Consider the following 26,697-nt stretch of genomic DNA (forward strand, 5'->3'; position numbering starts at 1 on the left):
TAAGCCTTGATCTAACGCAGGCCCAGATACTAGCCCAAGCATCTGGGTGAAACTTGGAGGGATTTCAAAGTCCCAACTCAAAAGGCCCTGATTCTCCGACCTATCCTCCCTACGACAGTAAAGAGAAATTAATGAACAAAGCCTTAGAGACCGGACTTGCAGTCTGGAGGCTGAGGCAGAAGAGACCAGGCCCGAGATCGCCCAGGGCGGAGCTGCTTTTCCAGAGCATCTTTTCCTTCCCCGCTGCCCTGTTGAAGGATCCCTCCCTACTTTTGTGGGCTAAACAAAGTCTGTAGCCGGCCAACCGTTTGAAAATATTGCACCTTGTTTATTGACTCCTGTAGTGTACGGCAGCGGGTGTGTACATGGCGTGTGGATATATTTAGTTATATATATATATATTATATGTGCTGAATACAGAATAGGAAACAGAGGAAAGCCGGTAACACCTCCGGTGGGCCCCTAGGTCCTGGATTTGTTCAAACCCCCAACTTTTGATCTTGCTCTGCTAATTTTTCTTGCAGAGCTCTACGCCCCCTGACAATCTGGAGATTCACGCCGAGGTATCTGTTGCGGAGGGCAGGCGGTTGGGAAAAGGAAAATAGACTGTGGTGTGGCACTCCGGCCCGCAAAGTGAGCGGAGGGTCGGTAGAGCCTGGGGATTTCTCAAGCCACGACGCCCGTTTTTCTCTCCTTCATGCTGTTCTCTGTCCTTGAGTTTTCCGCCAGAGCTCTGCTGAGGCCTCGAGAAGGGAGAGACGACTGGCATCCTGAGTCCGAGCCTTTCGCACTCTTTTTGGGGCCGAGATTGGGCCCATCGTCCTCCCGGCACCCAGCCAGCGTTTCTGCCTAAGAGATAGTCTCCATGAAGGCTCAGGCGCATCCTCTTCGCCCCAGAGCTCCCTTCCCCGGACTTCGCGTAAGCTGCGCTCCGAGGCCCTGGGGAGCGAGGCGTGTATGTATATATATATTTTTAACGAGGGGACCTGGTCCTTCCTTGGATCCAGCCTTTCTCGCCCTTCAGTCCCGCGGCGCCAGGCTGCGGTGGGGTCGCCTGCCGCGTTACCCGCCCGGTCCCTACCAGGCCCGGATGCCCTGCAAGGTGCCCTGAGCGCACGCGGCCCCCGCCGTCGCACCCTGGTGCAACGGCTGCGCGCCGCCGCCGCCCCCGAAGCCGGCCAGGTTGCTCACGTTCATGAAGGGGCCGCCTCCAGACGCACTGCAGGCGGGCTGCATGGCCGAGGCCGCCGAGGAGGCCCCGCCGCCGCCGCCGCCACTGCCACCGCTTGCCGGGTACGCACAGCCGTAGCTGCCGCTGTAGGCCGCGGCGGCGGCGGCTGCAGCGGCGGCGGCTGCGGCGGCGGCTGCCGAGTTCCCATAGCCATAGGCAGGGAAGCTGTTGTAGGAGTAGGCTCCCGCGCCCACGCTGTAGGGCGCGCCGTAGGCGGGCGCGCCAGGAGTGACGCACGGCTTGCCGTCCCGCACCAGCACCGGCACCGCCACACGGCGCGGCGGCGGCGGGGGCGCGTGCCCGCCCAGCTCCAGAGACTTGTCCTGCCGCTGTCTCTTGCACTTGTACCTGCGATTCTGGAACCAGATCTTCACCTGGGTGGACGTGAGCTTTAGGCTGCTGGCGAGGTGCTCGCGCTCGGGCGCCGACAGGTACCGCTGCTGCTTGAACCTGCGTTCCAGCTCGAAGACTTGGGCTTGCGAGAAGAGGACCCGGGGCTTCCGGCGGCTGCGTGGCTTCGGCCTTTCGCTCTCCTCTGCCGCCTTACAGTCTCCGGCTGCCTCCAGAGGTTTCTTCAGTTGGCAGCTTTCTGCGAAAGAAGCAAAACAACAGTGTCTCTTAGTTGTTCCCGGCCTCTCTGCGGCTCCGGTCCAGGAGCACTGTGACCCTTTTTGGTGGCAACGCTGAGCGTGCAGTAATAACTGCTTGGGTTTGGGGGAAGTTTTGTGACTTCTGGCGCCGTGGGACCCTTCGATCGCCCAAGGGCCCTCACCACGTCCTCGACGGGTGGAGGCACATAGTGTGGGGAGGGGTGCTTAGCGCGCGTTTATTTAGAACTTCAGCATCTGCGAGAGATTACCCTGTATTAAATGTGCAGCTCGGCTTGCTAATGATTATTTTCAGGATGAAAGTTTGCAAATTCGGTTGCCTTCATTTCCGTCATAAATAGCTGAAGGTGTGAGAGGCATGTTTGTTTTTGGCGGCCGAAATTTGTGCGATGTGCGAAAATCTTCCTGCTTAGAAATGTCTGAGTGTACTGCTTATTGCCCAGGAACTGTTTTTTGTTTGTTTGTTTGTTTACCTTTAAATGCCTGCCTACCCACAACTGAGTGTCTGAGTAACGACAACCGTTACCTTAGAAAGAAAAAGAAATTTGATTGACTGACTGACTGAGTTTCATGTCGATTTTAGGCCCAGGGGAGCTGTCAGAGCACAGGCCTTGGCTTCCGCCACAACAAACCTTCTCTTGGGGAAGGAGATTCTTTTGGCTCTGTCTCCTCACAAACACTTCGTTGGAGGCTTTTTTCAGTTATTCTGTTGCCCTGCCCAATTCACCTCCCGTCCTACTTGAGCAGACAGGATCTAAGTTCAGCGCGTTTTTCACTCAGCCCGAAGCCACACAATCTGGGACACAAAGCAAAACGTTACAGATTTTCAAAAAGGCTGCTTGCCTCAAGGGTGCGAGTGAGGAATGAACTATGTTCCCATGCGCTCTCCCACCATCCCCTCGCTCTCTGCCGGGTGCCAGGACGCAGAGTTCCAGGCGGAGAAGTGAGGAAAGCACCCCCGCTAAAATTCTACCTAAGTTCCTGCGCCCTGCGGACACCAGGCACATAACCTGCTTGGACTACCTTTTCCGGGAAGAGGGAACGGCTGCCCTGGCCTCAAAAGACGCATCTCACGCTAGAGGGAAAGTGGGAAAAGTTGAGGCTCATGCCCCTCTAGCTCCTGAGAAGAGCTACAGTTGTCAGCACCCGGCTGCTGAGCCCACGTTGCTTATCTGCATCAGGGCAGCAATAACCTCCGCGGCTGCATCGCCTCCTCCCTCTGGGGGGAGTAGTTGGCGGAGTCACCTTGGCCTTCTCCCTCCGCCCTGGCTCCCTTGCAGCATCTGAGTTTTGCGGAGCTGTCGCTGACCAGGAACTGGCATGACACCAGCCAGGAGCTAAAGGGGCGGGCAGCCGTGCCGGCAAGGCTGGCGGGCTGTTTGCGGGCATGCCGCCATTGCCCCAGATGCGTGTTTCCTTTCCCCTCTACTCACTTTGGCTCCCGTCCCTCACGACCTCGGGCTCCTCTTCATGTTCCTTAGGCCCGCTGCACGAGTCTCGAAGGACCGTGTGGACAAAGCTCTGGGGGCAGAGCCCCGAATCCCCGTGGCCATCGGCTGTAGCTAGTGAGTTTAAATAGGACAGTTTCTCGCCCTCTTCTTCCTCGTCTTCCTCCCCTCCGTCCGAAAACTGAGTCCCCTCAGCGGCGGCTAGCATGCAGGGCGCCGAGTGGAAGTGGTGCTCCAAGTCCGCCTGCAGGTGCGCGCCGTGGAAGTGCTGTTGCTGCTGCTGCTCCAGATTCAGAATGTCTTTGACTGAGAAAGGGGTGGAGGTGACCGGGCTTGGTAACATCATCAGGGCCACTTAATTGTCCAGTCCAAATATTCAATAAATCCCGGCGGGGGCGGGGAGGCAGCGCGGCGGCTCCAGCTCTCCTTCTGGACTCCGCCGCTGCTGCCGAGTCGGGCTTTTGACAGACGCGGTCCCACTCCAGTCTAAATCGCCTCCATTGGCCCGGACGTGGGGGTCTGGGTTTTGTTACAGCCACTGCAGGGACTGGGGCCGGGGCTGAGAAGCAGGAGTCCGGGGGTCGTGCGTCACGTCGGGGGCGGGGCTCTCGCTCCGACCTCCATCCCCATTGGTTCCAGCTCCTGTGGACCACACCCCTCCGCATCCACTAAGTGGGGGTGCAGCGGAGCTACCAGAAATAGACAAGGGCTAGTATAGAGTCTCGAAGTCTTAGTGGCTGCGGGAGAGGCTGCACTGCCTGGGGTACGCGAACAACCGATTCCCATCCCGACTGGCCGCATCTTCCCGAGTAAAGCCAGTTCTGGGAGGCATCCTGAGAACCAACTGCCAGGAAGGATAGCCCAGGAACGTGGTTTTTCCAGCTGCTGCGGAGGCAGGAAAACTTCCTGGCTTGTAAATACCCGGCACTGGATCCCCAAGGAGACGGAATGTTTTATATATCTATGGACTGGCGACGTGTACGTTCTCGCCTTGTTGACTTTGCTCAAGCTGTTCCCTAACTCGGAAAGTCTTCTCCACCCTTGTCACCATGACAAGCCTGTTCTCTGAAGCTCTGCTCAAATGCCACCTCCTCCAAGGAAGCGCTCCCTCATCGCCTAGCCGGAAGTCATCTCTCTCGCATCTGAACTTGCAGCGCGTGTTAGTAATGGACATTCGTGTCACTTATCACTTCCTGCCTAGTACTATAGCTATGTTGCCTGCCTGGTCTCCCCGAGTAAACCATGAGCCCCCGGAGGGCAGAGCCCCAGTTGCATTTGCTTCTGTAGCTTTTCCAGCGGCCTCACTGAGCAGGTATGTGAGAGACAGGACGACGGAGTAAATACTGAACTTTGTGGTCTGACAGCTCTTGGTTTGAATCCTGGCCTAGTCAGTGTTGGGCCTGGGTGTTTCTAAGCCTCAGTTTCGTTGCTTACAAAAAGACAGTAATACCTTCTTCAGGGTTGTTGCCAGTGATAAATGAGGCAAAACACGCCAAGATTTTAGTGCAGGGCCCGCTCATGTTAGTGCTCAATACATGTCATTGACTACTGTTCTGCATCAGAAATCAGTGTTTGTTGACTGCATTGGTGATGACGTTCGGGGTTGGAGGGCCTCACACACTGTGTAGTTTCATATGGTCTTGAGAGCAGGATCTGTTTTCACAAGGGAGGTGACCCAGCCATGGAGGCTGTCTTTTCCGTCTATTGAAATCAGACACCTGGGTCTAGGCCTTGACCATCGCAGGCATCTTTCTAATTTCTCCAACCCACACTTCTGGTGCCCTTCTAGAGCCCTGGTTGTTTTGTGGGCAAATCTGTGGTGTCCCCTGTGATTCTGGAAACCCAGCACAGATAGAGATCATCTTCCTGCACGATAGGCATTTGCTCACCACCACCTCTAGCCCACCGAGCAGCAGCTCCTGCTGCTGTGAGACCTACAGAAAAACCTGTCCTCAGTGCTGGCCTTGAAAAAATAGGGACCGATTTGGCCCAACCATGGCACGCCTCATTTGGCCCTAGCCGCCCCTAGCATTTTTTGGCCCCAAGATGGTAGAGCGGAGGGAGCACTGGCTTCAGCTAGAAGGGGCAGGTGGGAGATGCGGGCACTGTGGACAACACCTCCCGGCTGCAGCGGACTCTGGATGGAAGTGGGAACGGGAGCGGAGAGCTGTCATGGGAGGACACCCCACCCCCCGCAACGGCGGGAGCAGTGGGTGCCCAAAGCCGAGAAGAGAATGAACAGCCAGTCGCGAGGGGGGAGAGGCGGGGCTGTTCAGGAGGGAGCGGAAATGGTGCGGGGAGTCAGCCCCTGGGGCCTCCTGGGGAACTGGGATTCAGCGCCGGCCACGTGCTCCCGGGAGTACTTAGCTGGTGGCGGCCCGCAGGCTGTGCGGGAGACTCTACGTGAGCTGGGCTTTGCGCCGGGATGACCATCCTTCAGCCGCAAGGGCTCCCGATGCCTTTCCGTTCTGACTTCTAAGATTATTGAGGCCCTGGGCAGAGCCGGTGTTTCCAGACCAGGCCACGGAGCTGCGGAGAGAAGAATGCTTCTGCTTTTGCTGCGGATCGCGAGTTGTTGGGCGCAAAGATCCAGAAAGATGAGGGTGAGTGCGCGCACTGTCGGGTGGCAGTCCTTGAGTACGTGCGTCGCGGTAGCAGACGAGCATAAAAGAAGGAAACTGCCTCCAATCCCACTCCTCCACCCCCATCCGGAGGGCTAGACTGTCGTCGGGAATATTTCTACTGCCCGCTCGTCTCCTAGTTTAAAAAACAATTTTTTTTTTTTTTTTGCTTCTTTAAGCGGTTTTCTTGAAGTGATATCAAGATTCAGAAAAAAGAAAGACGAAAGCTCCAGAAAATATCTGTCCCCAGTTTCCAACCAAAACCTTCATTTCTCCTTGCTACCTTCTCTTGCTTCTCCACGGCGCTTCGCTCCTAGGCCTACCCTAAGCTCATCTCCCAAATCCGTATCTTAGAACCCAAGGCCCGGGGTGCCGGGAACACCAAGACACGCCCACACAGCCGCTGCTGCCGCCGAGTCCACCGAGTCGCCTTCTCCCTTAGCACATGGAAGGCTGCCTCCTTCCCACCTGCAGGCCCACGCGGTTCGATCTCCTCCAAACCCACTATCACTGCTACCCCGCTAGATATCCTTGGCCCAGGTCTGAAAAATTCTCTCCTGAGGTCATTGATCAGATTGCTCCTCGCAGGACGCCCTGAGGGATTGGAGACCCTTGAGGAGCCGGAGCGTGGGAGCACAGGCGAAGGGGCCTAGCTTCCATTTCTCTCCCCAACTGTAGCTCTGCGCAGGGCTTGTCTAGCTGGTGGGAGACTTAGATCTCGGCCTTAAGCCCTGAGCAGGGGCTGGGATCATCTGATTGTTCAGGTTCCCTTTGGTCCATTTGGTTCCCCAGCGGCGGAGCTTCCCTGCAGGAATACCCGCCAGGCCAATCACATCTAGGGAGCCTGCCTGGCCTGCGCCCGCACCCCGACGACAACAAGCTTGTGAGCAGCCAACTGTGCGGGGCTGTCCGGAATGAAAACGCCAGAATGGTAGTTACACTGCAGCGGCGGTCGGTTCTTCAGTCGCTTATCAGAATGTGGAATCTCGTTCCAGCGCCTATCCAGTTACAATCTCATGCTAGGACATTTGCATTCTTTTGTCGGAAAAGAGGATCTTTGAAATCCCGGAGCTGTGCTCGACTAATAATAGGTTTTTGTTCCAGATAGATTAGCTAATTACTGTCAGATAAAGTGCGTATCGTTGCATCCATGGCAGCGTTTGATTTTATTTTAATCGAGTGTATCTGCCTATCATCCGTTTTGTCACATTATACATTTATACAAGTCTTTCTCCTCCCATATGTGATTACAGGGCACAGTAAAATGATAGATTCTTTGAGGGAAAGTGTTATAACAGATGCATAAAAAGGTGATAAAGAAAACTATACCTTTTGTGGAGAAAAACAACATGCTAATCATTACAGCAAACTTTATCAAAGAAAAATGTGACGGTGCTTTGAAAGCTGTAAAGTGTTCCCATAAGTTATTATTGTATACACAAAAACTGCTTAATATACATATAAATAGGCAGAAAATTGATCACTTTAATTATATATGCTACAGCTTATTCTGTTATCCTTCACTTGTTTAAATAGCCATTTATTTATGTAGCCATGGCTACAAAAAAAAAATGAAGGTTTTAGTGGCTTTCTAATCTAAATGTATACTATAGTCAGGAGTAGTTTTCTTTCAAGGCATGAGAAACCATCATGGGGTGAACTCTGCTAGCTAAAACTGCATGATAACATTTGAGGCGATTTTTTCCATTGAAAAATTTCCTTCTTCCTGTCTTTCTTTTCTTTCTTTCTTTCTTTTTTTTTACTGCTCTCCCAGAAACTTCATTTTCAATGACATCTTTGGGGGGGGAAAAAAAGAGACAAGAAAAGTTTAAAAATTCCTCTTTCGCAGGAGCATTAAGTAGGTTTTTGTTATTTTGTTGTAGTTGCTGCTGGTGGTGCATATATGTGCATGTGTTTTGATTTGGTTTTTAGTTGAGAGATGTTAGAACATATCCAGATTTGTGAGCATTCTAGAGGCTAGTGTTTTGTGAAAAGGGGAATACATTATCTACTTTTAAAGAAATGTCAACTAGGTACATCAGTCCCATAAAGTATTAAGCTGATCTAATTCCTCAAGAGGAACTTTCCCCCCAAGTTTCAGCAGTTTGGTAAGAGAGATTTTTAAAAGGCATTTTGAGAATTTTAGCTTGTTTTCCATATGTTTGTATAAATGCCAGATTTCCCCAGATTGTGTATAGAATTGAGTTTTCTAAATAACCCACCACTTCCCTTCTCTGGGAGAAAATTTGTCCAAGTTCAGTAATCCCTGTAGTTCTTTGTTAATTTCAGGCCCTTGCCAGTGAAGCAAGTTTCGATTTCTCAGGATGAAGATCTTTCATATCTATGTGTATCTGCTTCACTCCAAAAAATTTTAAGTTAACAATATAAATAAAGCTTTTGTAATAAAAAAAGTTGTTTTGCCAATAAAACACAGAAATCAGAAAAGTTAACTTTGTTGAGTGAAAGTCGATATTTTTTCAAACAAAAACACGTAAATAAAAGATGCCTATATACAGACATTTATTTGTACTATTTGCGTGTGTTATTTGGGAGTGCAGTGAGCAGTTTTAACTTGGGGATTAAATTGGAATCCTGGGTGCATTCCTTAACTTTTTTTTTTTTAAGTGTGTTTAACTTCCTGTATCGAAATTTCGGTGTCTTTAGACCGTTTAAAATACAATCTGACTTCAGAAGGGCGGCTGCAGTCTTTAGAGAATTAATTCACTTAAACCCGAGCACCTCCTTGCTCGCAGCACTAGTTTCGAGGAGGGATGTGGTTATCATGCGCAAGAAGTAGAGATTTTTATTTCGTGACTCTTCCTAGCGCGATCTTTTTTACTCTCAACGGCAAACCGAAGAATCTCGGCCTCCTCGGACGCAGAACTCTTCTCCCATATCTCCCTGGGGGTCAAGTTGGAGCGAATAACTTCAAAACGTTTGAGAAGAAGAGGAAAAGCAACAACACAGCCTTTCTCACTTGGAAAGAAACTCTTGCTGAAGCCTTGTCGTTTTAAGTAACGCCTTATCCCGCCCCCATTGTATCCAGCCTGGAGTTCCCGCTCTCTGGTCGGCACCGGGAGAGCGATTCCGAAGGTGCACCGGGACCTTCGCTCCGTTGTTGGGCGATCTTATCTGCGGGCCTAGAGGCCCACTTGCCCTTGGTTCCCTGAAGCTCTGGGGGCACCCAACAATTACCACTGCCCTGGGATAGTCCCATCTTGCGTGACCCTGCGGGGAATTGGGGGTGGAAGAGCGTGGACTACTGACTTTGCTCCGAACGGCCGGGGACCCAACCTGGAAAGGACCGAGGCCCCAGGCGGCTGGGGCGCGCCAGAGCGCACAGCCACAGGGACAGAAAGCGTGACGCGCGGGGAGCCAGGTCCAGTCCCGCAGCTCCAGGTCTCGGAACTTGGCGGCCTCGCCCTGCAGAGACGCAGGTGAGTCGGGTCGGAGGTCAAGAGTTCGGCTACCTCGAGGCTGGGGTGTCTGTCAGGTTGCCAGGCCTCGCTGAGCCCTGCAGCCAAGAGCGCCGCGTCTCTCTGAAGCCCGAGCACTTCGGCCGCGCTGGCTGGGACCCGGATTCCCGGGCTTCTCCGCGCGTCTCTTCGCGGCTGCCAGCCAAGAGCCCGGGGCCCTAGCGAGGAGCCCCGGGGAGACGCCGGCTGGACCTCTGTCCTTGAACAGTAGGTTCTCGGATTCCGCTTGACCTTTCCTCACTCCCGCCAACCCGAGAGAAGGACCTCTTTACCTCTTGCAGCTTGCGGCACCCAGGGGCCTAGGAGAGATGCTGAGGCGGGACCCCAGAACTTCAGTGGTCATCCTCCCTCTCACAGCCAGTCTTTCTCTTTCTTTGGGCCCATCTCTTACTCCCCCGCTCCGCTCCTTTCCTTCCTCACTGCACGCTTTTCCTGACCACCCTTCCCCCACCTCCTTTCTCTTTCACCTTCTCTCCGCGGCCTCCTCCTTATCCCCCACCTGCTTCACTCTCCCTTATTTCCTCACGCCCTCCTCCCTTCCCCCATTTTATTTCATTCCTTTTCCCCCTTTTCAACTCCATGATTTTCTTGCCTTTTTTGTCCCTGGACCTTGCAGGTGTTTGGTATGGAGGGCCACAGACCCTTGCACCAGAGGTCCCCACTCCTGAGCCCCAGGCCCCCTCCCCCTTCCCACCCCTGTGGACTGTCCACTCTGTCTCAGGAGCTGCAGGTGAAAATGCCCAGGCACCCTCGGGTGTGGGATAGTGATGCTCCTCTTTACCCTTGGAGCCTGAGGGACTTCTCCCACCTCCCAGCCCCCAACCCCCAGCAGCCTCAGCCATGGGTCCTGATGGGGCTCCAGATGGCGAGCTTGGCCACCCTCCCCGTGGAAATTCCCACTGCAGGCAGATCCTGCAGAGCCTCCGTTTCCTTCTATTGTGGCAGCCTGGAGAGGATCACAGCAGAGTTGAAGATGGCCATAAGGCCTGGGCCCCAAGCATCCCTTGAGAGCACAGATGGGGGCTCCCAGACCAGGGTTGACCCCCTCCCCCACTCCACACAGGCTAGAGCAGGTTGGACTGACCTTCTCTTCTCTTTTTTTCCTGCCAATCCTACTAGATTAAGGGGCCATTTAGCCTTGGAATCACCTTAGCTGGGAAGTGTTTCAGGGACTGCCTTAAAACACAGGGGACTAAATCTGGGAGAGGACAGGGGGGCCCTGGCTCTCACACTAGCCAGCAGGGGCACCCTGAGCACTCCTGGCTTACCTCGCTGCTTTGGGGCCAGTGGGACAACTGAGACACTGCCTTTTGGAGAAGAGACAGGGTCCCCAGCTGCAAGGTAGGGCAGCCGGCAACTTCTATCCTTTTACCTCCCATCTGCAACTACATTTCTGAGGGTGCATTACTCTAATAAATATGGGTTTCCAACAGATAGATGCAGACCTCCCTCACATATATGTTTCTATGGATGTATCTTTCTCTTTAAATGAAAAGGAAGGTGACTTCCTGTGTGAAGACAACAGTATGTGCACAGGTGGATAGGCAGGGGGAAGAAGGCATGCAGGACTCCCCATAAATGTAGCTTCTACAGTAGAGTGTGGTCAAAACAGGAGGGCTGGGCTAACACTCATTCTGAATTCCCCTCCCTCGTTTTCCCCTCACAATGTGAATTACTGGCAGTGACATGAAATTTGGAGAGAAATGTTTATATGATCCAAGATGAGAACTAGCTTCCATGACAATCAGATGCACTATTTCCATACAGGCAATTTATGGTATCATTACAATTAGTCTTGTACAAAGTGGTCCCATAAGGACCTGTCTAATTTGCAGTCAGAGAAGAGGGAATAGATTTTATTACCAGAATTGTAATGACTGTGTGTGTTCTTGAAAGTAATAAAAACCACATTGAAATTATACTGCAATTTATACTTAAAAAAATACACACCCATTCACCCATTAGTATAATAGAGAGGGTGGCCTGTGTTTGTGTGTGTATGTAATTGTGCCCACACACAAAGCAAGTGAGCATGGATGTGGGCACATATCAGCATGTTACACCTCCTACAGCCAGTAAGCTTGTAGGTACTCAAACCACACAAGCATGCTTGTGTGAGAGTTGGCACCAATGAAACTCTTCTCTGCAGGAGAGAGCCCACAGAGTGAGCAGACTGCCTTTGGGGTTGGATCCGAGGAAGACGGGGCTTTCTTTAAATCATAATCACACCTATCTTGGGCCAAAGCATCGACCCTGGAGTCCACCAGAGAGGCTTGGAGCCATGTTCTACCTATACTGTAGTCTTGTGACCTCGGGCAGTCCTTCAGCCTTGCTAAGCAGCAGTTGTCTCACCTATAAAAGGAGATAATAATGGTGTAGACTTTATAGGCCTGCAGTCAGGATTAAAGAAACGATAGAAGGAAAGCACTTACAGAGCCCTCTTGTGTAGTAAATGTTCCTGTGCTGGTGGCTGAGGGTGGGTGTGAGGGGTGATTGCCAAACCCAAAGAGGGAGGCTGTGAATCTTTCCTCCACTGAGTTGAGATCAGACAGCAGTATTCTTGGGTGTCCGTTTTTTCACTTGGGGAAAAAAAAGCATTATTTATCAATCAAATTTTGCAAGGTTTTTTTTTTTTTTTTTGGTTCCCAAACAAGGATATTAGTTCTCTTAATCATTTAAGTTTTAGGATATACCTTCAGAACCACCAACAGCCTCCCCCTCTCCCACTCTCTTGAGCCACAGCAAACAAATCCTGCACCCAGGCCAAGCTTCCCTCTCCCACAAACGCATCATTTTTTAGCTGCAGTAAACAAATCCCCAAAGTCTCATGTCATTGTTATCATGTTTAGATAAAGATCTAGCCAATTAGTGTCCTTGCTGGAATGTAAATAAATCTGCTGTCCCGGACCTACCCCAGTGGTGGGCGTCCTTCTCAACAAAGCAACACCAGCACTTTTTCTCTCCTTTTCCTTCTGGCATGGGCAAGAAAGTCTGGCCTTCAAATTCACATGGTTTCTAATCTCTGTGTGTGGACCAGATCTGCTGTGTTACCTTCTCTGAACCTATTTTCTTTTTCATAAAGAAGAGTTCACAAAGACCACCTCACAGTTGGGAAGGAGCAGCAGTAATAATCGGAATAATACTGCTGATAATAATAACTGTAATACTCTCACGAGCAATGGTCATATTGATAGCATTAGCTAGTGTTCATGGATGGCTTTTCTACAAGCACTGTGGTATGGCTCAATGATCAACTCTCACATAAACTGTCAACCCATAGGTAAGCCACATGGGTGGGGCTGGGAGACTCAAGGGTATGGAGATCAGAGAAGAGCGCCAGGCATTTTGTGAAGGCTCCTTAATTGTTCACCACTGTTATTGTTTCTGCTTCTTCTAACAGAATCCTTGACTATGGCCCTATTAATGTAACCATTTTACAGAGGAGGAAACTGAGGCTGAGAGGTGAGGAAACTAGCCCAAGGTTGTTAAGTTCCTTGCCTTCCATATTCAACTCCCTTTCTCCACCCTTCTCCCTTTCCTGGGCAGCCCCAGGGTTACCAGCCTGAGAACCGTTGTGTGGGCTGCACTGCCCAGGCACTTCTCTCTGCTTTTGCCAATTCCTGCTCGGTACTGGACAGTCCTTCTCCCCTCCTCAAATGTTTCTGCAAGGCCTAAGTGGTAGTCCACAGCCCCCAAGAAGAATGTGCCCGGGGGTGGGATTGACTGGAAACTGTCTGGAAGATAAACTGGCTGGGGATGGGGCAGGGACACATGGACCTCCTCCCCGCCTCTCCTCTGGCTACCAGCAACCCCTCTGAGCTGCTTCCTTTCTCACTATCTCCCTCTTTCTTTGCTTTCTCTTCAAAAAGAAGAGGGCCTGCCGCCTTCTTCTTTGCCTTCTGAGGCTCTTGCCCTGGAGTTAATACTAATCGTGATTATAAGCTTCCCACCTGATAAAAAAATCACAGGCATGATATGATTGTTACAACATTCCTATGAAACAGATTTTTGTTCCTCTCCCTTCAATTTAGAGCCATGGAAATTGAGGTCCAGAAATAAAATGACTTGTCCAAGGTCACAAAGCAGATAAGGGGGTGGATGCAAAACTTCCAGGCCTGCAGACGCTGCGGCTCCACCGCAGGGGTGGGCAGCAGAGAACGTCCTGCTCCTGCCCGACTCCAGGAACCAGGATTCCAGGGCTACCTGCCCCCCGGGAGACCTTCCCGGTGTCCCTGAGCTGACAGCTTAGCCCGTGGGCCGCCTCAATGTGGGAGCGGCGCCTGCAGTCCTAATATCAGAGGAGTCCCCTCCACAGTCCAGGGAGCGCCGCCAGCCCCCACTCCCAGGGAACGAGCTCCAAGGCTTCTCGAGGTGCGCCCCACCCCTCGCCTCTGTCCGGGCCTCTCAGGCCACTCTGCCCACGCCCTTCGCAGAAAAAGGAACTTCCCACTGGGAAACAAACCACCGCAACCCGGCTGGGCCGGGGACACTCTGGAGCCAGTCTCCAGCCTCTGGAAACCCGGTCCGGCGGAACTGGAGCAAGTGTCGGAACCTCGGGTGTGCGCGCTGCTCTTCCTAGAACAGAGTGATGAGTTCAAATTCTGTCCCACTCTGTTTCCAGGCGGACTCCTGACTTCTGAGTCTTGCTTTCGTAGGACTGGAAATAGTCAAAGTACCCACCTCATAGGTCGCTCTGAGGGTTAAAGGAGATTACCTCTGTGAACCACTTGGTATGGTGCCTGGCACAATAAACGCTCAATAAATGTTGGTTTATTATGATTAACTCCGGGACTAGTGGAGGCTATCTTTTCCGTTTCTGGGTGTGAGCTCTGCGTCCCTGGGGGCATCGAAGCTGCGGACGCGGCCGGATGGCGCCCCTGGGGCCCGTGGCTGAACACTTGGGAGCGCGACTTTTTGGAGAAGAGCCGGCGTAATCCTGTGGCGCCAGGTTTGAGGCTGGGCTTGGGCGCTTAGGTGAACTCACGCGGCATTCTCCGCGTGCGTGTCTTGGCCTGTGCGTGTCACCAGCCGGTCCCGCTGACGCGCCTGCGGGGACCTCACCTGCGCTCGGTTTACCTGACGGATGCGTGGTGTCCGCGCTGTGTACACAAACCCCAGCAAGCCAGGAGTCCAGGGTGCTCGGCCTCCAGCTCATCGAACAATTTGCGCTATTAATGGTTATTTTATTTATATCGTTAGAATAGTCCCCCCGGGTCTGTTTACACCAACGTCTGGCCGTCCCGGCCGCAGTGTTTGGACAAAGGATTACGCTAATGGATGGAGGGCAGGGAGGAGGGAAGGAGGCGCGGCTGGAAACGGGGCTCCGGGCCGACGCTCGGGGTGGGCCTCCTGGGAAGAGGGAGCAGGCCTCTCCTGGGCTCGACCTCTGACCCTAGGAGGGAAGGAAACGTGTCTGCCCGCGATAGGAAGCCTAGGCCTCCGGAGGGGTGGAGGCTGGAGGTGCCTGCGGGGTGGAGGGGAAGGGGGTGGGAGAGGAGGGGGCTCCTACTTCTCCTCTCTCAAGGCCGACTCCAAATTCGAGGTCGTCCCGCTTGGGTGCGCGCACACGTCCACAAGTAAACAAGACCTGGAGCTACCAGGATGGCGGCCGCTTTGATTCACCCTATCGGTGGCGGCCAGTTTAGTGCTTCGGCCTCCAAATCCGGATTATGACTGAGCCCCGGGCTCCTGGCGGCCGGCGGGGTTAGAGCCGCCTTCGAAGAGTGGCAGCCGGCGAGCGCGCAGCTCCCCACAGCACCTTTGTGCCACCTGGGCAATCCGGAGCAACACGCAGCCTGGGCACCCACCTCTGCGCAGTGGGAAGGCCCACCATCTGGCAGCGGGCAGGTGTCTGGGATCTTGGCAGCAACGAGCTCGAAAAGGCTGGGCTTGGAATTCCTGGGTTTAAAGCGTCTCTGCTTACAGGGCTAGGGTTGATGCATAAAAATATCTAACGTTTGGTTAGCATTTACTATGTGCCAGACACCATGCCAAGCATTTTTACACTCCATAACAGGCCTAAGAACTATTATCCCATTTTACAGAAAAGGAAACAGGAGGCTTCAGCAAAGGCTCAGAGCCAGTGTCAGAACCCTGACTCTTAACCACGCAGGCGCGCTTCAGAACTAGCGCGATGCTTAAAGTTCTGACGTTCCTGCTGCACCCGTTCAGAACCGTGATGTGAGCTATGAACCCTCTCCCTCAGAAGGATGGAACCGTTTGTCAGTTATTCCATGGGTTTCCCGGACCCCTTTAGGCCCGTCCATGGACCTCTGATTAATAACTTTGGCTTTACAGGTTATACAAGTATTTGGTTTGTTATTTAAAAAATTTATTTATTTATTTATTTGATTATACCGGGTCCTAGATGTGGCATGCGGGTTCCTCGACCAGGGATCGAACCTGGGCTTCCAGCATTGGGAACTCAGCCTTAGCCACTGGACCACCAGGGAAGTACCTTACTTTGTTAATTTTGAACATCAATTAGTAAGGTAACTTTTTCTGTCGTTTTATAAATGAAGATTCCTGAAGTTCAGAGAGAGAAAGTCCTTCGTTCGGGATCACACAGCTAGTAAATGTGGAATTGGAGTCTCAGATCTTTGGTCTCTAGAATCTTCGTGCACACTTCTCCAGTCTCCACAGACCCTGAGGTTCTCCTTTTCTTTCCCTCTTGCCTCTTCCTTTCTCTACTCTGGGGGGAGGACATGGGGCCAGCCCTTTGGACGGTTTGGTTATTTTTTGGGGCCCCTGAGAGGTGCTGAGCTGGCGGAGGCGCGGCGTCGGGACCCGGTTGCCCTGTGCTATGGGGGCCGCGCTGCCAGGACGCACGCTCCGGTAAACGGTTTATCTAAAGACAACTTCTGTTTCTCGTTCGCTGTCGGGAGTTGCCCTGCAACCAGCAATGAAAAATGCGCCTTTTCCCGAGACTCTGGCGCTGGTGATTTATGTGGGAACCGAAATCACCCTCGGGACCTGGGCTGCTCAGCTGGGCTTAGCGGGGTGGAGGGCTGGGGCGGGCCTGGAAGAAAACCTGGTGCCCTGGCCCTTCCAGAGCTCGCTTTTACGGCGCCTCCCCACCACCCCTACCTCCAGGACATTTTACAGCCGCTCCCCCAGGAAGCTGAGCGCTTTATCGCGGTTAAGTAAACACCATTATCCCAGGTCCATTAACAAGGAGATTTTGCGTTGTAAATAGACCGCAAGAGGGAAAAGAGCAGCCCCAGAGAACTCGCTTGTAAAACGGTAAAGGGTCTTTAAGATTTATGGCCGCTGATTGGCCCCCCAACCTTCTAAGAAATCCCAGTCTTGACCAAAGCCAGAGGTGGGGCATTCCCCCCTGCCCTAGAAATCCCGCCCTGGGGTGTTAGGACTTTGAGAGTCGGGAGTCCCCAGGACGCGTCTAGCCTAGTCATTAATTTTCTTAGTTACAAGCCCAGGAATGCCGATCTCTTTCCGGCTGTGGATGCATAGATAAACTCTGCAGCTCTCCAGAAGCTCTGAGCAGAGAGCATCCAGTGGAGATGGTGCCAGGGGCCAGAATACTTGTTTTCCAGGCTACTTACTGCCTCATTTGTAAACTGGATAGCGCTTTCAGCAGCTACTTAGGAGTCTAGAAAGCACAGGAGACTTGTAATTGGGGGGCACTGTCCCAGCTTCTGTGTTCTGAGGTCTCATTTGGCCAGCCTTGGTTTTGCTTCTCTTTCCAAAAGGAAATGCCCACCTTGTTTCCTCTTGGGCCAGACGATGTATGTAATCAAGTGAGGATGCTGGTCCTGGCACACAGCCCAGCAGACAGTCCTGGCTCTCCATCTCTCTGAGTTTCTATTTCTGATGAGTATCTAGTGACCTGTTCCAGGAAGTTTTTACTCGTCTAGAGTGTGGTTCTCTTATCCCCTCAAGTCAATATTTATATTGATGAAACAGTAGATTTTGAACTAGGAAATGTGTCTCAGTTTGACGGAGAAAACAAAGGGACAAGTTCTCCAGGCCAAGGGAAGCTTCAGGAGAACCCCACCCCTCCTAACCTTTGCCAAAGTCACTTTCAGGAAGAAGTCCCTGCAGAGAGGCTGCTCCTTCTTCAGCCCTGAGAATTCAGTGGTTCTTGTGATAGCTTCCACCTAGTAGAAAGGTTAGCTTTGAGGGAGGGGCAACAGAGAAAAAACAGGAAGCAAAAGGATGCTAGAAGTTGATTTGGCCCTTTGGCATAATTAGCTCCATCTAGAGCAGGGACTTTAAACTGTTTTTCTTGGCCAAGGACCGCTTATAATTTTGAGAGTCTGGGGAAGACTATAGACCCCCTGTCAGAATAATATTTTAAATGCATAAAATTAAATGCATATAATAATATTGAAGTATATTTGTCAAAATATTAAAAAATAGGCATATAATAATATAGGTGCTACTTTATTAATTGATTAAATAAAGATGTATTTTCTCCTTAAAGTTCATGGAGCCCCTGAATTCTATCCTCAGCTTGGGGGAATGGGGGAGTTCATAAACTGCCAGGTTATGAACCATTGATCTAGGATCAAAATCTAGACCACTTCATCTCAAAGAGTGTTCTTTGTATCACCTGCATCAGAACCTTCTAGGGGTGTTTGTTAGAAAATTACATCTTCTAGGATGTAATCTGTAGGTGGATCTAGAAAACTTCCTTTAAAAGTATTTTTATTTATTTGGCTGCATTGGGTCTTAGTTGCAGCATGCAGGATCTTTAGTTGTGACAATAGGGTCTGGGCTTCCCAGGTGGCTCAGAGGGAAAGAATTCGCCTGCCAAGTAGAAGATGGAGATTGTTCTCAGGGTCAGGAAGATACCCTGGAGAAGGAAATGGCAACCCACTCCAGTATTCTTGCCTTGCAGGCCAGAGGGGCCTGGTGGGCTGTGTCCATGGGGTCTTGAAGAGTCAGACATGATTTAGCAACTAAACAACAACAACATGTAGGATCTAGCTCCCCAACCAGGGATGGAACCCAGACTCTCTGTGCTGGGAGCAGAGTCTTAGCCACTGGACCACAAGGGAAATCCCAGAAACCTGTATTTTAAGCTGAATTCTCTGAGTAGTGTTTTCACACAAAGTGTGAGAGTCACTGCATCGGGACTTTACTGAGTAGCATCAGCTCTGTGGTTGGTTGCTTGGATAATGATAGGAAGATCCTTGGAGAGCTGAGGGGTGGAATGGGAAAGCAGCATTACTGCTTCCTTGCAGACTACTTGGAGGTGGTACACATGGACTTGGTGGGCACAGCAAGCTGGGGCATGGGAGAACACCAGGAAGTTAGTGGCAGGATTGGAAGATTTTGATAAAGGATACCAATATGCTAGCAGAGGCTCCAAAAGACTTCAGAAATTAACTGGTTCAGTTAATTTATAGGTTGTAGCAAGCCACAACCTTACAACTTTATATAAACTTCTCCATCAGCTCTTGCACAGGCCTCCTTTCTGCTTCCAATACTCTGAGCTCCTTTACAGTCTTCCCATGTTGGCATCATTGGGGCTTTCACTGGAGCGTTCACTCACTCGTTCATTCAATGAATGCCATGAACCAGGCCTTGTCCTAGATGCTATGAAAGGTATAGAAATGAGTAAAGAGGTGATCACTACCCATAAGGTATTTTCTCACTTCTCTTGTCACTACTAAATCTTAAACATACTTGATAAGCATTTGACCCAGCCATGATCTGATGTTTGTGTAATCACCAAGGCATAGAAATCTTACTGGGAGGGAAGAAGAGTTTATAGCATATTGGCTAGTTGGGGACTTGTCTTTTCTATTGATGAGCACAGTTTTAATGTTAAACTATTGAAAAAAGTGGGAGTTGTTCCAGGTGTAACAAATGTGTAAGACGAACCCATGACATTTGAGAATAGTTATGAAATTACTGGTCCTGGATCAAGCAAGTTATTACAAATGACAGCATAGAAGATACACAGCTCTAACTAATACATTGTCACTTGGTATGAGCTTGAGCTCTAGCAGTACTGTTTGCCTTACTTTGCATTCCCACACATGTTTCTATCAGGGTCACAGAGCCTATTCTCATAGAGAGCAGGTGGATCTGTGTGCAGAATTCAGAGAATAATAAAAACAAGAAAGAGTGGAAAGAAATAGGGTCTAGATTCAAAAGATTTGGGTTCCAGTTCTGTTTCTGTCACTTAAGATCTCTGTGACTTGGACAAATAAGTTGAGTTTGAATTTTGTCTTTGGCAAAATGGTTACAGCAATGCATATTTTGTAAACTTATTCGGAGGAGTAAGTGAGATAAGGTGTCATAAAAGTGCTTTGTAAACTACAAGTCACTATATAGTATCAGTTCAGTTCAGCCGCTCAGTCGTGTCTGACTCTTTGCGACCCCATGAATCACAGCACGCCAGGCCTCCCTGTCCATCACCAACTCCCGGAGTTCACTCAAACTCATGTCCATCGAGTTGGTGATGCCATCCAGCCATCTCATCCTCTGTCGACCCCTTCTCCTCTTGCCCCCAATCCTTCCCAGCATCAGAGTCTTTTCCAGTGAGTCAGCTCTTCCCATCAGGTGGCCAAAGTATTGGAGTTTCAACTTCGACATCAGTCCTTCTAATGAATACCCAGGACTGATCTCCTTTAGAATGGACTGGTTGGATCTCCTTGCAGTCCAAGGGACTCTCAAGAGTCTTCTTCAACACCACAGTTCAAAAGCATCAATTCTTTGGCGCTCAGCTTTCTTTATAGTCCAACTCTCACATCCATACATGACCACAGGAAAAACCATAGCCTTGACTAGATGGACCTTTGTTGACAAAGTAATATCTCTGCTTTTGAATATGTTATCTAGGTTGGTTGTAACTTTCCTTCCAAGGAGTAAGCGTCTTTTAATTTCATGGCTGCAATCACCATCTGCAGTGATTCTGGAGCCCCCAAAAATAAAGTCTGACACTGCTTCCACTGTTTCCCCATCTATTTCCCATGAAGTGATGGGACCAGATGCCATGACCTTAGTTTTCTGAATGTTGAGCTTTAAGCTAACCTTTTCACTCTCCTCTTTCACTTTTATCAAGAGGCTCTTTAGCTCTTCTTCACTTTCTGCCATAAGGGTGGTGTCACCTGCATATCTGAGGTTATTGATATTTCTCCTGGCAATCTTGATTCCAGCTTGTGCTTCTTCCAGTCCAGCGTAAGTAGTAATTATATGCTTTTGGAGTCAGGCAGACATGGATTCCAGGTGGGTAGATATCACTTACTTGCCATTTATATAAGTTAACTTTCTGGGCTCAGTTTTCTTATCCTAAAATGAGACTAATAATATCTTTCTCTGAATCATTGTTCTAGATTTAAATGAAGTCCTGGTATGTAAAAGACTGTCCACCACATAGTAAAGAAGCCGACAAGCTATTCCTAGGTTGTCAGTGTTGGGATGGCAGTGACGGTGTCCAGTTATCTTTATGTCATTGGAACAGGGCAGAGAGTGCTGCACATAGCAGACTCAATGTTGGCTGAATGATTAAGTCAGCTTCCTTAATCATGTGCCACCAAGCACAGCATAAACTATACTTAACAAAGTCCTCATTGGCTAAGCAGAGCTACTCCTGGGTCAATTTCAACACTAATTTAATCCCAGTGGGTCCCCTGCATTCACCCCTCTCCCTTTAGGAATGATGAGACTCAGAGTCAGTAGCAGCAAATGGCTGGGGCACATGGCTTGGGGAAAATACAAGTTTTTTATTTAATCAAGAAAACAACCATCAACAAATATTTATTGAGGTAGTACTATGTACCAAACACTGTTCTAAGTGTTGGAAATTAAGCAATAAACACAGTCTCTTCAGCCAAAGAATGAAGGCTGGAGTTTCTGTTTCTTTTCTTGTTTGGTTTTTGAGATGAGTAGATTTCAGAATCTGGAGACTGATGTCCAGGGAACTTGCTGCAGTGACTGAGCTTGAGAAGGTGGTCTCTGTTTGAGGAATTCAGTGGGGTTGCAAAGAGTCAGACACAAGTGAGTGACTGAGCACACACACAAGGACATACAAAGGACAGGAGAAAGAAGCGGAAGCCCAAGAATACTGGAGTGGGTGGCTTATCCCTTCTCCAGCCGATCTTCCCGGCCCAGGAATTGAACTGGGGTCTCCTGCATTGCAGGTGGATTCGTTACCAACTGAGCTATCAGGGAAGCCCACAATCACACACACTAGTCAATAAAGACACACCTGCAGAAGGAGAAAAAAGAAGAGAGAGAGGTAGGGGAAAACAGAATCAGTTTTCTATTGCTGCTGCAACAAATTACCACAAAGTGAGCAATATAAAACAACACAAATTTATCGCCTTAGTGTTCTCTAAGTTAGAAATCTGACACGGGTCTCACTGGGCCAGAATCAAAGTGGTAGCTTTTCTGGAGGTTCTGGGGGGAATCCACTTTCTTGCCTTTTCCAACTTCTAGAGGCTGCCTACATTCCTTGGCTAATAGCCCCCTCCCTCTGTCTTCAAAACCAGCAATAACAGACTAAGTCCTTCTTAGCTGCCATCTCGCTGATTCCCTCTGACCACACTTGGGAACAACTTCTGTGTTATTAAGGATTCATGTGATTAGGTTGGGTTCACCTGGTTTATCCAGGAAAATCTCCCCATATCAAGGTCTATACCCATAATCACAGTGCAACTTTGCCATGTAAGGTAACATATTCATAGGTTCCAGGAGTTAGGGTATGGGCATCTTTAGAGACCATTATTCTGTCTATCAGAAAGAGAGAGATAGGAGAGGAGAAAGGAAAGAGAAAGGGGTGTGGTGGGCTGGGGGAAGAGTGGAGAGAAGGCGAGAGGGCTGGAAGGCGGGAAGACATACTTGCCTGGTGTCTTTCCTGGAAGAATGGACTTCCAGTAGCTGAACAATTAAGAATGAAGAATGCAGCTAAATCCAACATTGTCTACTCTTTGCTGCACATTCAGCAGCTGCAGACACAACATATGACACTTGCTGCTGCTGCTGCTGCTAAGTCGCTTCAGCCGTGTCCGACTCTGTGCGACCCCATAGATGGCAGCCCACCAGGCTCCCCTGCCCCTGGGATTCTCCAGGCAAGAATACTGGAGTGGGTTGCCATTTCCTTCTTCAATGCATGAAAGTGAAAAGTGAAAGTGAAGTCGCTCAGTCGTGTGCGACCCCATGGACTGCAGCCGACCAGGCTCCTCCATCCATGGGATTTTCCAGGCAAGAGTACTGGAGTGGGTTAACACTGCCTTCTCCGTATGACACTTGACGCACAAGCAAATGCTATTACCTTATGCCCTCTGTCCTCATCCAGGAATCCCCTGCTACTTGCAGGCTGTGTTTGTGCAGGAAATCAACTCCCTGTTAACTATGCTTTATCTTTGTCCTATTTCCAGGCTTCCATCTGATGCAAGATGAGTCCCAGGCAAAACTGCAAGAAAGCTGACATTTGTCTTTGATGCCACACTTGTCTTTACCACTAAACAGACTCCTCTGCTTAAAAGCACATGCAAAAATGTCTGAAAGATTTTTTTTTTCTTTATAAGATACACACATAGGACAAGCCTGGAAGAGAGTCTCCAAAATGATAGTATTTATCAGGTGGTAAAATTATAGATTTTTTATTTCCCTCTTAAACACTACCTGTTCTTTTGTATTTATCAATAAAAATGTTAATTCACAAGTGCCACCCATTTGGTGGAGAATTCACTTTGCAATATAGAACTGGAGGTAGAGATCAAGATTTAGATTTTATACATTTACTTCTGGGGAGGCAGCTTTGCCCAGAAGTGAGGCATGTGAGACACAGGTAGATCTGGGTTGGAGTCCTAATTCTTCCACATATAAGCTGGTTGACCCTGGGCAAGAGACTCAGTGTCTTCAGATGTAAAACAGGGAAACTAAATAACTTTTAACTCATAGTGTTTCTGGAGAATTACATCACAGGGGCACACAAACTACTTTGGCTGGTATCTGGCACACAATGGGCCCTCAGTAAACACAGTTGTTATTTTTAGAGCTCAAACATTCCTTAATTCAACCTTCAAAGCAACTATCAAATCTACTATCAGGGACAGCAGGAGTGGTCATGGACCTGACTTCTGAATATGGCAATTATAGAATGTGTTTCCATTTGCAAACCTCCAATTCGGGTGAAAACTCATTAGTGACAATTATATAGACAAACAGTATTGGTAATACAGGATGTTAAAGCAAAGAGTAAGAAAAGCAGCTTTTCAAATTTATTTACATATTACTTAAGGGGCACTTAGTATTTTCCAGGCCCTCTAGAGATGGGTCTCTGTCGCTAAGAATTTATAGTGTACCTGGAAGAAAAGAAATGAATCTGAGTAGCTATAAAAAGAGACAGAATAGATAAATACCTTGGAAGGCTAAAGAAGGAGGCTTCTATGGAGGACAGTTAGGGAAAGATTCATGGAGGAGGTGGGATTTGAGCTGGGCCTTGAAGGAGGGTGGGGATTTGACAGGGTGATGTGGGATGTGTGATACTCTTGATCACCTCAAAAGCATTTTCAAAGTCAAGCTTCCACCAGCATGAAGAGTCAGTCCTTGTTATTACCAAGGACTATGCTCTTTGAAACATAAAAATTTCAATGCATTATTACAATGGTTCTTAAAACGATAAATATACAAAGAGTATAGTAATGCAAGATGCTTATTTGTTAAACAGTCTATCAAAATTTAAGCACAGTGTCATCTCAATTATGGAAAATGCACAGAAAAAAGATGACAAGAAATACTTAAAAATGTTAACGTTTGTTGCACATAGTTATCGAGATTATGAATTTTTTTCCTTCTGTACAGTAGTGTGTGTGTACTGAAATATCGAGAAGGCATTATGCAAATACAGGTTTAATAGCAAGTGCCATGACATAACCGCTTATGGACTCACTACCAGTTAAGAAATAAAACGTGGCTTTCAGAAGCATTTTGTGCACATATAGGCAGGTAAGCACATATCCTTTTTTCTTCCTTCTTGCTTTTTGCACAGATAGTAGCATTTCGCACCTATCTCCTCGTCAAATAGCACTTTCTTGTTGCTATTGTTTAATAAACCTCTGCATAGCACTCCATTGTGTGGATGAACCAAAATATAATCAACCAGTACACTAGTGATGAACCCTTATGTTATCTCATCTCTTTTCTTTCTCTTTTGTTATTGAAGCATAGTTGATTTACTGTCTCTTTTTCTTTTGAAGGCTTTATTTCCTAATCTTTTCCCTCACTCTTTAAGATTTTTAGTTTTTATTAAACATTTAGAATTTTAATAGGTATTGCCAAGTTGCACACTCAAAAGGTTATATCAATTTATACTTTATATCCATAATTCATATCCATCAAATATATAAAATGCCTGTTTTGCATTATTCAGAAGAGTCAAAATATGGAAATAAATATCCATGAGTGGATGAGTGGATACAGACAATGTGGTATACATGTAACCAATATAGGTTATTCTCAATCTCTGAAATATTCTTCCATCTAGTGGGCTTTATAGGTTTAGTTTTAAATAATATTTTTGATGATCTAATTATACAAAAGGTAAATGATTGCTAGATAAAATGTATCAAATACAGCAAAGCAAAATAAAACTATTTTAAAAACAACCATAACCCCAACCAGCAACAACCAAGTTACAATTTGGGGGGCATTTACTGGTACTACTATAATTTACATTTCTTTTCTTCTCTTTTTTGATACAAATATGTTAACATACTACTGTATTTTTTCTTAATTCACTTTTTAAAAAAGTTAATAACATATGATGAGCATTTTCTCTATTATTACTTCTACAATGTCTTAAACACATTAAAACTTTTACTACAAAAATTTGAAATGTAAAAGTGGGTAGAATATTAAAATATCATGATGAACATCTGTATATATACCACTGAGATTTAAAAATTATTAACATTTTCTCATTTCAGTACATTTATTTCATTTTCTCTGCTGAGGATTTTAACATATTTTCTGGCATTTGTGACATTTTACCTGACATACATTTTTCTAGATTTTAGTAAAACCACTCTTCCTCAGTTTTCTCCTTAATCTAGTATTATTACAAGTGATTTTATATATTTATATATATATATGCACACACATATATAATTATGTGATGTTACATTATGAGATGTTACAATTATGAGACTATGAGATGTTACAATTATGAGATGTTACATTATGAGATGTTACAATTATGAGATGTTATGTGATGAGATGTTATGTGATGTTACAATTATGAGATGTTATGTTTATTTTGTATGTATATTTCATATGTTTATAAAACTACATGATAGAGTTACGACACTTCTCTGAGGCAAATAGTGGAACTCGGCAAACTCCTTGTCCTGAGGGACCCAGCACCCTTGTCCTTTCTCTAGGGACCCAACAAAACCACTCAAAGTTGCTGGGAATTAAAAAAAATATGCATATTGCAGAGTATATACATCTTTAATATTTTGTCTTTGAATCAACCTTAGCTGTGAGGTAGCTAGGGGAGATATGAATATCCTTATTTTACAGGCTTCCCAGGTGACTTTGTGGTAAAGAGCCCACCCGCCAGTGCAGCAGATGCAGGAGACAGATGTTCCCTCCCTGCACTGGAAAGATCCCCGGAGGAGGAAATGGCAACCCACGGAAAATCCATGGACAATCCCATGGACAGAGGGGCCTGGCGGGCTACAGTCCATGGGGTCACAAGAATTGGATATGACTGACTGACTAACACGCACATACTTCTAAGGAAGCTATAGTCCCCGGGGTTGCAGAGTCAGACACGACTGACCACTAGCACGCATTGAGCAGAAAACCAAGATTCCACGAAGTTAACGATTTGCTTTAGGCCATGCACTGATGAACAGAGATGGGATTCTAATTCATCTTCTTACTTCAAAAACCAAATATTCTTCCTCTAGGGAGTTTTGCATCTTAAAAGAGAGCTGTAGGAGAGGGGGATGCTTGAATAGGTGGTATGGGATTCCCAGCTTGGAGGAAGAGATCTGGGGAAAGAACTCCCTTTCCCAAGACCAGTCTCTGCTTGTTTTGCCCAGAGTTGGAGGTGAGCATGTGAGGGTCTGCCTTGCGGGAGGAAGCAGCTGGGGGAGATTTTGTAAAGGAAGAACAAAAAGGATTTTGGAATTTTCTGGACACTGGGAAAGAGACATTCCCATTGGTGAGAATTCCAGGTGCACCGTTAGTTCCAATGGAACATTGATTTGGGAGTGGTCGTGTTGACCCTTCAAATCCCACCCTTAGTCATTTCCATCTTGCTTACAAGGAACTTTTCACACCTCCCCAGTCTCTCGTAGTCTATCCCTGGGCGCTGCACATTCAGCT

General features: G+C 48.4%; 1 protein-coding gene across 1 annotated transcript; it reads right to left on the reverse strand.

Moving 5' to 3' along the window:
• On the reverse strand, positions 326 to 3,836 carry NKX2-3 (NK2 homeobox 3). Its single transcript, XM_018041753.1, has 2 exons — positions 3,273 to 3,836; positions 326 to 1,820 (listed from the first exon to the last, which is right to left on the reverse strand). Exons 1-2 carry the CDS (start codon positions 3,631 to 3,633, stop codon positions 1,078 to 1,080), a joined length of 1,104 nt encoding a protein of 367 aa, XP_017897242.1. The 5' UTR covers positions 3,634 to 3,836; the 3' UTR covers positions 326 to 1,077.

The sequence above is a fragment of the Capra hircus genome, chromosome 26, assembly GCF_001704415.2.
Source record: "Capra hircus breed San Clemente chromosome 26, ASM170441v1, whole genome shotgun sequence".
Classification (NCBI taxonomy): domain Eukaryota; kingdom Metazoa; phylum Chordata; class Mammalia; order Artiodactyla; family Bovidae; genus Capra; species Capra hircus.

Coding starts and splice junctions, on each gene's coding strand:
- NKX2-3 (XM_018041753.1), bottom strand. CDS start 3,633: ATGATGTTACCAAGCCCGGTCACCTCCACCCCTTTCTCAGTCAAAGAC. Junction 1,821..3,272: donor CGTGAGGGACGGGAGCCAAA/GTGAGTAGAGGG, acceptor CTTCTTTCGCAG/AAAGCTGCCAACTGAAGAAA.